Raw genomic sequence first — 11,558 nt, forward strand, 5'->3', positions numbered from 1 at the left:
GCTTGTGGTGGGGGAGGGGTGGCGGGAAACCAAAGCACAAGCCAGGTCCAGGCCCTGCTCCTTCAGCAGTTAACTCACCTGCGAGACCAACCCCTGTGTAACTAGAAACCACGACCTTAGATAAAAAGAAAAAAGCTGAACAAGAAGACCTCTTTCTGGAAACTTGGCCACTATGTCTCAAGCCAGTTCTGTCTGTTTGCACTTGTTAAATGCCAACACTAGAGGGCAGTAGGTCCACATCCTCTGCACTTCCCGGCCCAGACCTACAGGAAGTTAAAGCCTTCTTCCAGCCTGTTCCCTCTAGGGCACAGCGCTCAGGAGGGCATGCACCACGCAGAGCCCCCAGGGGACATGGCCGCCCAGCATTTGCTTCCGGTTCCTTCTACAGCCTGGACAGGCGACTGCTGGCCCTGCGTTCTGAGCAGAGCTCCGAGTCTGTGCTCTCATGGTCTGTACTGGGAGAAGCAGATGAGAATCCTAAATCCACCGTAGACCTGCACAGGTGAAAAGTATTGAGATGATCAGAGTGAGGCTGGCCTCCTGGCAGCCCTGGGTGTTACCACTGTTGCATCTCGTGTAGGAAGGTTTAGATGCCGCCTTTAAAACGTCTGCCCGAGAGGGCACAAAGAGCTGCTTAGTGAGTACCTTAGGGAGGGCTGTGGGGGAGGGCTGTTTTGTTGTTTCTTGGTTTTGTTGAGACAGGGTGTCTTCCACTACATAGCCCAGGCTGGCCTTGAACTTCCGATCCTCCAGTCTCCACCTGAAGGTGATGTTGTTATTTTCTCTAGAAGTTAACATTCCTTAATAAGCTCCCAATGCTGCTGCCCTAAGGCCATTTGGGGATTGGCTTTATCTTTGGGGCTCTTCCAGACTACCCCAGGTATCACTGAATAGTGGGCTCTACATTTGCATCCTGTGTGAGACATTATCCCAGTAAAGGGAAACCAGAGGGGCTACAGCCAGGCTACAGAAAGGGGCTCGATCCTCAGGAGTCAGCAAGAACCCACCTATCCCACCCCAATGGACAGGAAAGAGGAGGGGTAACCTGTAGGGATGCAGAAGAGCCCCCCAGGGGAATCGTATCTCTAGGATTCACTTCCGCCATGTCCATCAGCCTAAGTGCTCAGAGGCCACAGTAGCTAAGGGTCTCGCAGGTTCGGGCTGTGCAGCGCATATCAGTGGCAGCCAACTGGCATCGCCCCTGTGGTGCTGGTTTGCAGTCATGGCTGCCATAAGACTATGGGGTGTAGTGGCTTGAAGAAGAATAACACATCTGCTTAGTCACCAGGATGACACTATTTGACAGAAATAGGATTAAAAGGCTCTGTTTCAGGAAGTGTGTCACTGGGAGTGGGCTTGGAGGGTTCCAAAGTCCATGTCAAGCTTAGTCTGTCTCTGCCTCCCCCTCTCTCCTGTCTCTCCTGTCTCTCCCCCCTCTCTTCTGTCTCTCCCCCCTCTCTTCTGTCTCTCCCCCCTCTGTCCTTTCTTTCCTCTCTCCCCCCTCCTTCTTTCTCCTCTCTCTGTTCTCTCTTCTCTCTCTCTCCCCTCCCTCCCTCCCTCCCTCCCCCCCTCACTGCTGCCTACAGGTCAGGATGCAGTAGCTCTCCGCTACTTCTCCAGCGCCACACCTGCCATGCCTGCCGCCATGCTCCCTGCCGCCATGCTCCCTGCCGCCATGCTCCCTGCCATGCCTGCCGCCGTGTTCTCTGCCATGCCTGCCGCTGTGTTCCCTGCCACGGTGATAATGGCCTAAGCCTCTGAAACTGTCAGCCAGCCCTCAGTTGTTTCTTTTATAGTAGTGTGCCTTGGTCGTGGTGTCTCTTCAGAGCAGCAGAACAATGATAAGGCATGCTCGTGGGCACACCCCTCAGCACCCGGTAAAGAAATAATAACCCAGGCGTGGTGGTATATGCCCATAGTCGCAGGGCTGGGGAAGTGCAGACATGGGGGTTCTAGGAGCTCGCTGTCTAGCTGGCCTAGACTCTTCAGTAAGCATAGGCTTAGTGAGAGGTCCTTTGCCAAAGCTGATGGGAAAGTGATAGAAGAATACTCTTGGCTGCAAACTGAAGTCTACATACATGTGCACTCACTTGCACACTCCCACCTACTCCCATGTGCACACACGTGAACACATACATGCAAATAAAACATGCACAATAAAGAAGTGTCAAACTAAGGGGAGAGTGATCAAAGGCATGTGAAATCAAACTCTGCCCCGCACACACTTGCATACGTGCATGCATGCCCACTTAAGTAGACATCAAGAGTTATAGGGTAGCCAGGTGTGGTGACGCACACCTTTAATCCCAGCACTTAGGGAAGCTGAGGCAGAGGCAGGCGGATCTCTGTGAGTTTAAGACCAGCCTGGTCTACAAAGAGAGTCCAGGACAGCCAGTGCTGCACAGAGAAACCCTCTAACCCAGTCTTGAAAAACCAAGGGAAAAAAAAAAGCCACAGGGCAAAGCCAAAATTGCTGCAAACAGCTGCTGCCAGGAGAGATGTGGAGCAGAAACCCAACCATAGTGGGCCTCCTCTGCTTACTCTCTCTCAATCCTTTGCAAGCAGAGGGCAGGCTCAGACCTTGATTGTTTTTGTATATATGTATTTTGAGACAGGGCATCACAGCTCAGCATTGTCTGCAACCGGGATTCGATCTCATGGTCCTGCCTGGTAGCAGGCCAGCAGCCTGCGCCACCATGCCCAGTCACCCTTTGCTGTTTGCTACACGTCTTAGTCTCAAAAGGGTGAAATTATAGATCATGAAGTAACTGAGCAATTCAGAGTCCAGGCCTACACAGCAAGGGCTCTCAGAGCGTACTAGAAGGGCGCCCATCAATTAGGACTCAGCGGGAAAGACTGGCATGCTGGGCTCTGCTGTCAGCTTTCTGCTTTCCTCGGATCCCCAGGGAAGCTCTGAGCCTGTCACCCCTTATTCAGAGAGAACCCTTAATTCAGCTTGGTGGAAGTGAACCTGAGTTCCTTGTTTCCATGTCCTGGCCACTTGTTCCCTCAGCTGGTGAGACATGTGACATGGAAGGAGATGAGTGGTAAGGCGTGTTGACAGGAGTTGAGCCCTTCCTGTGAGGCGTGTCCCCACACTGGGAGAAGACACAGTCTGAGAAAACATTTACTCCCAGTCTCAGCAAGCCCCACTTTGTGCTACCTGGTTTCCTCAGCTGGTAGTCAGCTGGGGTTACTCCATCCCAGGCCCCTCACTAGAATATGCCTGGCCTTGCTACCCATAGCCCCCTGTAACTCCTCCCTGACTACCCAAGACCATTTCCTAGGTGTGGCTGCCCAGCTGTCAAAACCCTAATATGTGGACAGCTCTTCCTTATATGAACATTGAGCGTCAAAGAAGACAAAGGTTATAGAACACAGGCCTGGTCTTAGTCATACCATGGGCTTAGACCTTGTGCATTAGATGCCAGTTATCTGTAACTTGGCAGCACATGATTCCAAAAGACAAATTCACCCACGGCTTTAAAGTGAGTGTGCCTGTGTGTTAATGTATGAACATGCACAATGTGTATTTCTAAGCACATGTGTGTAGCATGCAAGTATGAACATGTGTTTGAATGCGTGTGCACATGTGCTCTGTCTTTGTGTGAGTAGTATCTACATTTCGTGGTGCGTGTATACATGTGTTGTATGTGCATGAGTGTGTGCATCGAAGCATGCAGACCCTGCTGCCAGTTAGTCTTATTGGTTCAGCTAGGGGCATGATCTGTGGGGAGATAACATTTGAATTCCAAGCACCCCTATTCCTTGGCCGAGGGCAGCCTTTGCTCAGGATTCCAAGCGATGCTTACCTCTGATCACGCTGAGGACAAACATGTGGGCTTCTTGGGTGTGCGCCATATCACACACTTGCTGTCCTGTGGCTGTGACCTGTAATAGAGGAAGGGCTTTAGAAAATGCAGAACTACCCCTATACCCCCTGGAGTGACAGGGATACTGGGTCAGGGAGGGAGCTATGTCACCTGCTTGGGTAGGGGCTGGAACCAGGGCAAAGCTGTGTTCCAACCCAGACAGAAAATGCCCTCTTTCCTTAGATTTGCCTGTACAGCTGTTTAGATTTGCCTGTGGCTGTTTAGATTTGCCTGTACAGCTGAATTTGATTTTTTTTTTTAACTCCCCATGAAAAGGTCTGTGGAAGTCCTTGCCGTTTGCGGAGGGCAGCAGTCAGCCAGTGTTGATGCCGCCCCCGACCAGCAGGAAAGACACCAACACCGGGAACTCTTCTTGCCGCAGTTTATTCAGGATCCTGGACTACCGGAGTGACCCCGAGGAAAGCTCCCACAGAACCTTTATAGTGTGCCTGGTCCTATCAGAGGCTGCCACGTTGTCGCTCTTGGTTGGTGCGTTCGGATCACGCCACCTCACGCTATGCCTTGTTCATAGCCATGTAAACCGAAGCTCCTGAGGATCCAAATCCCTTCTCTCCAGGTGTTTGATCTTTTGCCGGGAATAAATTATGACAGCTAGGAAGAATGAGCAACTGCGCTAGACGGTCACCGGGCAAAATTGCGCTCACCCCACGAGGAGATGAGATCATAATTTTTACAGTGCCTGTATAATCTGAATCAATTACACCGGGATGAATAATAAGGCCTTACAATGTAGTAGAATTATGGCCAATTAGTAGTCCCACTGTGTCTTTTGGTAGAGGGCCAGTGAAATCAGTGGCTACCAACTGAGGCCCCATTTGTGGGGTCAGTACGAGTCTGGTGGTGGAACAGAGGTCAAGGCCTGCGCTCCCTCTAGTAGCTCTCCGGGGCGTTGGCATTCTATGGGAGGACGCAGACTTGGCCACTGTTCTGGAGCTCTGGTCTCCTCCATTGCCCCATATATTTGAGGGCCCTGAGGACGAGGGCCCCGTGTCCCGTTTTTTGGCCGTGCTCCCCCAAATCCTGCTGCTAGTGATTGACCATTAATGTCTTTTACTGACCGGCATTCATTAGCCCAATGATTTCCTTTCCTGCATTTGGGACAGAGGCCAGGTGTACGTGGAGGAGGATTTTGACTATTCTGATTAATCCCCTTGGAACACTGGTGTCTGAAATGTCCTTCTTTGCCGCACTTGAAGCAATTTTGAGGACCAGTAATTCCATTTCTATTCCTTCCTTGGGCTGCCTGCATCACGGCTGCAGCCAATCCTGCATTTGATAATGGTCCTCCTATCTCTCTGCAGATCTTTAACCACACATCTAAAGATTTATGTTTGTATGGATTTATGGCTTGTCTACACTCCTTGGTACATTGCTCAAAAATAAGTTGTTTTATCAAAGGCATTGCAGTATCTGGGTCGCCGAAGATCTTTCCAGCGGCATCAACTAATCTGGCCACAAAGTCGGCAAATATTTCATTGCCTCCTTGAATAATTTTTGTGAGATTTCCAGATACTTCCCCTCGTTTAGGAAGGGTTTTCCATGCCCTTGTGCCAATAAAATTAATTTGCTCAAAAACTTGCGACGGATATCCTGTCTGTTGGTTAGCGAAACGTCCCTGCCCCATAAGCGTATCCTGGTCCCATGCTGGTTATCCGTTAGCTGCATTGGCAGTTGCCTGCTCAGCTGAGAACTCAATGTAATAAGCTTTCCAATCTAAATAGGCACCAGGTGAAAGGCAGGCTCGTGCTAAATTTTGCCAATCTGAGGGTGTCATGCAATACCTCCCTAGGGATTCCAACTGCGCCATAACAAAGGCTGCGGTCGTGCCATAAGCATGAACAGTCTCAGCCAGTCTTTGGACAATTTTAAAATCCAAGGGTTCATGATAACGATTCCCTTGTGCATTCTGAAAAACTGGGTAACAATGAGGGGCATTTTGCAAATGAAATTGCCTCCATACCTCAGGACAGGCAGACCTACCTCCCCCTGGTATATGGGGCGGGGGTCTTATTCCGCCTGGAGATTCAGGTGGCTCTAGTTCAGGAGCTGATGGCTGCATAATCTTGGTCTCCTTCTTTTTTGGTATAATAATGCTACCTAGCTGTTCAGCCAACTCCTCTAATTCTTCGTCCTCGGGGCCAGAATCGTCCCGTTCAAACCGATCCTCTTTCACTTTCCCCAAAATATAATTCCCCATTTTGTCCGAGTCCCGGAACTTTATTGTCTCAAAGCCTGAGAACTTAACAATTATGTCTCACTTACCGGGAACTTACTTCCCCATTTTGTCCGAGTCCCAGAACTTTATTGTCTCAAAGCCTGAGAACTTAACAGTTATGTCCCACTGACCGGGAACTTACCAGCTAGCTGCCCTGGCTGCCGCAAGTACTGAGATTCCCCATACGGGCCACCAAAATGTCGATGCCGCCCCGGACCACCAGGAAAGACACCAACACTGGGAACTCTTCTCACCACAGTTTACTCAGGATCCTGTACTACCAGAGTGACCCCAGGAAAAGCTCCCACAGAACCTTTATAGGATGCCTGGTCCTATCAGAGGCTGCCACGTTGTCGCTCTTGGTTGGTGCGTTCGGATCACGCCACCTCACGCTATGCCTTGTTTGGATCACACCACCTCACGATATGCCATCAGGCATGCGCATAAGGGGCGCACTGCGCCGGGGAAGCAGCAGGGGGCTTTGCTATCTGTGGCTCTCCACAAGCCAGCCTCCATCTTGGTAATCTATGGTCACCTTCTGGGACGTCAGTACACCTTTCAGTTCCTGCTCAGCGGTGCCCTCGCTGTCTGAGAGCCTCCCTCTTAAGAGCTTATCATCTGTGTCATCCATCTGTTATCTGCTGTGCAGTTCTGACAGGAGCCAGGCTAGGAGCCTGCCCTTGCTCACAGCAGGGCACTTTGCCTTTCCAGTCAGCCCCACCAGTAAGCAGAAGGTAAAATTCCAGCCAAAAGTGAAATGAATCTCTCAGCACCATCCAATACCAGTAAAAGCAAAGTCCAAGCTGAAAGAGTCACAATTGAAGTGTGCCTGAGGAAGATGGTGATCCCTGTTCATGGCTCATGCCTACAGCACCAATGCTTCCCTCCTCACACACAGTCTCCCTGAGTACAAATGGCTCCCATTTCACACTTTGGTCAGCACACCTGTCATCCTGGTCCATCCATTGCAGTGTGGCCTCGACCATGCCACTGACCTGTCTCTGAACATCTGAGTGTGTGCTTGCAGTACTCGGGTTGTAGAGGGTGCTCCTCATCAGGAAGATGAAACATGGTGTAGTCAGTCAGCAATTCCCACAGGGACAGGGAAGCCGGGACCTCAGCTGCTGCTGTTGCTGTTGCTGCTGCTGCTGCTGCTTTTGTTGTTGTTGCTGCTGCTGGTGTTGCTGCTGTTGCTGCTGCTGCTGCTGCTGCTGTTGCTAGAGAACACTGTGAAAGAGACAAGAGAATTTGTTCTGGGCAAGAGAAATAATGAAATAGGTTAAATTACTTCTTAGAATAATGTCTCAGGCTTTGGCTTGCCTTCCTATCTCATGTGCTTTTCCCACTTCCCAGTGGAGATCTTTGAAAGGAGTCTCTTAGGAATGGTGTCTATAAAAATCTGTGCGTCACTATGCCTTAGGAGCAGAAGGAAGACAATCAGTGTGTGAAAACTGTGCGTGCAAGAAGATGCTGGCCTTCAGCGACCACAACTGGACCCTTGATGCGTAGTTGATGACACTGTCAGTGATGGGTTTTGAAGCTTAATGGATTGTGATGTTGCTTTTGACAACTTAAGGGTCTGTCTGTAGCTCTTGTGATTGATGGCCACACGTGTTAGGGCCAGTAGCCCTGGAAGAGTCCCTGGGCCCATAGTCCTCCAGTCCTCCCCTGGGGGAGCTGTTGGCTTTATGGGGAGATGGACTCCAGATGGAGGGGTGGGGTCACAGGAGCACCTTTTAGACTTGGGTCCACATCAGTGATATTGAGTCCCCACTGGGAACAGGAGAAAGACAGAAGAGAGCAGAAGGCTTGGGGTGAAGAAAGAATGGTAAAGTTCTTAGAGAAGGTATGAAGTGTGCTGAAGAGTGATGGAGAAAATAGAAGCCAGAGACAGAGCAGGGGCCAGCACAGAGCAAACCGGGAAGCACAAAGCACAAAGGTACCTGGCCGTGCCTGCTGCCTGTTCTCGGGGCCCCCTCCCTGGGCCTCATTTCTGAGGGGGAACTTTGTTCTGCCCTAGTCGAGGTTTTGACATAAAGCAGGAACACAGTCTTCTGAGGCTATGTTGTATTCTTCTCCATCCTCTGAACCCTCTCTGCGGGCTCGGGCTGGGGCCAGGCTTGGCCTCTGCTGAAGTGTTCTGGGAGCATTCTTCTGCTATTTCAGCGTCTCTCTCTGTTGTGAAAATGCACGGGGCACTCTTGGCACATTGGCGGGCTTGGTCCACTGTGGGTATGTTCTGGAGTGCCCTGCAAGGTGGAAGGCCTGGCCCAGTGGCTCCTCTGCCTCCTCTTTGACCAGCCTTCTGGCCACAGGCAGACTCCTCTTGACCTGAGGATGACCTGAGCAATGAGCCAAGGGCAGGCTCACTTCCCCTTCTCCTTAGTTTCAGAGGGAAAGCAGCAGGGTCTTCTAGTGAAGGAAATGGTGTCACACATGGATTAACGAAAGGAGGCTTGGATGTGCAGCCCTGCCCCTGGAAAATCTGTCCTTTCAAGAAGTAATAGCATGCCATGGCCTGGTTAAATGTTTTTTTTTCCAAGGAGTTTTTGATCTCTTGGGCTTTGAAACCAATATATCCCATTGCCTTGAGAACTGCAGGGTCAGCAAGCCTGGGGATCATTTCCTTGGGGTGATTATGGAATCCCTCTGTGTGTTTCTTGAGCCAGGGATGTGTCAACACTTCATTGATGGTAGGCCGATATTTTGGGTTGACTGTTAGCAAAAGGCTAATCAGGTCCTGAAGTTCCTTGGAGAGTTCAGATGGTATAAAATACTTCCCTGACACAACCTTACTTCGCAGCTCTGATAGGATGACAGTATCAAATGGGACCCTCCCAACCACCATATAATATAATACAACACCTAAGGTCCATACGTCGATCTTGGTGCCATCATAAAGTCTACCTTGGAAGAGTTCTGGGGCCCCAAAAGAGTAAGCGCCACATTGCTGGCTCAGCCTCTGCCCTGGGTAGACTTGAGTTCCGAGACCAAAATCAATGATTTTTACTGTTCCATTCCTCTCTAACATGATGTTATCTGGTTTGAGGTCCCTGTGAATTATACCCACATTGTGGCAATAGCTCACAGCTGCTGTAATTTGCCTGAATATTCCCCGGGCCTCATCCTCCTCCAGGTGGCCTGACTCTCGGATATATTGGTAAAGCTGTTGACCCTCGACCAGCTCCATCACAAGGTATATTCTCTTCTCCGACTCGATGACCTGGAGAAGTGATACAATGTTGGGGTGATTTGTCATCATCATTATTTCTGCCTCGGATGTGATTAGCTGCTTCTTCTTTACAACAACTTTGACAGCCACGGGTGTGCCTGTTAGACGGTGGTGGGCCAAGTGGACCTTGGCATTGCTCCCCTGGCCAATAGTCTTTATGATTTCGTATTGTGAGTGGAAGTTTTCCTTGTCAGAGAAACTTGACTGGGGGCTGGGTTCTGGTGACTCTTCGTCACTAGGTGTAGACATTGTAGCCAGAATCACTAAAAAATGCTACCTAAAAATGAAATAAAATAATAGAATTAAAGGAATGAAAAAGATGTGGCAGAAAAGCTATAATCACTACAAATGCTCCTAAAAATAAAGAAAGAAAAGAGATTAAAAGAAAGTAAAACCTGGAAAAATAGAAGAAAAACAATGAAAAAGATGTGGGTGGAGAGAAGCTAAAATAAAAAACCAAGTAAAACCCAACCATGTAACCAATCCAAAACCAGATAACCATGACCACACACCTACAAAATACAGATGACAAAACCTACAAAGCAGCTCCATACGATAATCAGGTTGTAAGGAACACAGCTCAGCAATAACATGATTTTTTTTAAAGCCATAGCAAATGAACAGGAAAAAGAATTAGTAGAAGGCGAACAAACCAAAAAACCCCACAGGTAAAACAAAAACTTCATTAACTACAAGAACATACTCATCCGATACAAAAATCATAACTCCCCAATGAAAAAAACTGAAAATCAAACAGCAAAAAATGAGACAGTTAAAATTCAGGGGAAATTAAACTCAAAAATCACAAAATTAAGAAGTAATACCAAAATACTAGGGTATCACTAAAGGCAAATATATATAAGTTATAAGCCAATGATAACTAGTAGTAAATAAATCTAAAAACAGAATAAAGTAAAAACAGGAAAGGAAAATATGTTGGAAATAGAAATAGAAATAAAAAAGCCTAATATGCAAGAGTAAATAATCAAAACAACAAAATACCACATAAGAAAACTTAAAAAGCAAACAACAAAGAACAATAGTAGCCATACAAATAAACCAGAAATAGCCAGGCATGCTGACACACAACTTTAATCCTAGCACTCGGGAGGCAGAGGCACGTGGATTACTGTGAGTTTGAGGCCACCATAGCCTACAAAGGAGTCCAGGACAGCCAAGGCTACACAGAGAAACCCTGTCTCGAAAACACCAAAATGAAAACCAAAACCAAACAAGACAAAAGAAAAAACCAGAAATAAAAATCAAAACACTAACAACAGAGAAACAAAGAGCCAGTGGCCTTGTGAGCCTATGGCTTAATTCTATCTTTTGAATTTATACCCTCCCTTCCCCCCAAAAGCCAGCATCTGCACGGCCTTTAATCTGAGGTTATAGAGTTGGCACAACAGCTCCCTGGAAGTCACTGGCCAGCCAGCCTGGACACTTGGCTCCAGGCCAGGGAGAGAGCCTGTCTCAAAACATAATGTGGATGGCTTACCTTAGGATCAGCAGCTGGCTGAGTTCTGACCTCTACATGCTCTGTACGGATGTATTCTGAATGCGCACACACACACACACACACACACACACACACACACACACACACACACGTACACACACAAGATGTATATACACACACACAATGTACACACACAGGCACACACACACAAGATGTACACACACACAAGATGTATATACACACACAATGTACACACACAGGCACACACACACATACACGAGATGTACACACACACACAAGATGTACACACACACACAGATGCAGACGGAAAAGCAAACCTATACACACACACACACACACACACACACACACACACACGCACGCACGCACAAATACGCACACACACTCAGAAGCACATCACACACAAAACAAGCACAGGAACAGGTGCACACACAGAAAACCTATAAACACCCACATACACTCACTGATACATACACACTTACACAGCACACATACAAAACAATAAATCCACACACAACCTCACTAAATACAACAAATTCGCACTGGGCTCCACTCCTCAGCTCCTCTCAATGCACCCAAAGAAATGCAGGCCTGGTCACAGCATAATATCTGCTGGCTGGGTCCATCACAATCGCTCTTCATGAGGTCATCCCAGGGCCTGTGCTGACACGGCTGGGGAGGACTCAAAGGCTCTGCCTCAAGTGGACTATGGAGACTGACTTTAGGCTTTTAGAAATC

The 11,558-nt window shown here is 48.6% G+C and overlaps 1 protein-coding gene across 5 annotated transcripts; it reads right to left on the minus strand.

The window, feature by feature from the left end:
* Positions 1-357: 357 nt before the first annotated feature.
* LOC311595277 (sperm motility kinase Y-like) lies at positions 358-10,921 on the minus strand. Of its 5 annotated transcripts, none has more exons than XR_014778385.1 (5): positions 10,839-10,921; positions 8,052-9,617; positions 7,104-7,335; positions 3,813-3,891; positions 358-494 (listed from the first exon to the last, which is right to left on the minus strand). XR_014778385.1 is itself a non-coding variant. In XM_084777850.1 (2 exons), exon 2 carries the CDS (start codon positions 9,587-9,589, stop codon positions 8,096-8,098), a length of 1,494 nt encoding a protein of 497 aa, XP_084633976.1. In that variant the 5' UTR covers positions 9,590-9,617; positions 10,839-10,921; the 3' UTR covers positions 7,343-8,095. The 5 variants fall into 5 exon arrangements, 1 of the variants encoding a protein (XP_084633976.1); XR_014778386.1 differs by having other exon boundaries at positions 7,054-7,335; XR_014778388.1 differs by lacking the exon at positions 358-494 and adding an exon at positions 668-784.
* Between the last annotated feature and the right edge of the window lie 637 nt (positions 10,922-11,558).

The sequence above is a fragment of the Acomys minous genome (assembly GCF_964271855.1).
Source record: "Acomys minous genome assembly, chromosome: 3".
NCBI lineage: Eukaryota > Metazoa > Chordata > Mammalia > Rodentia > Muridae > Acomys > Acomys minous.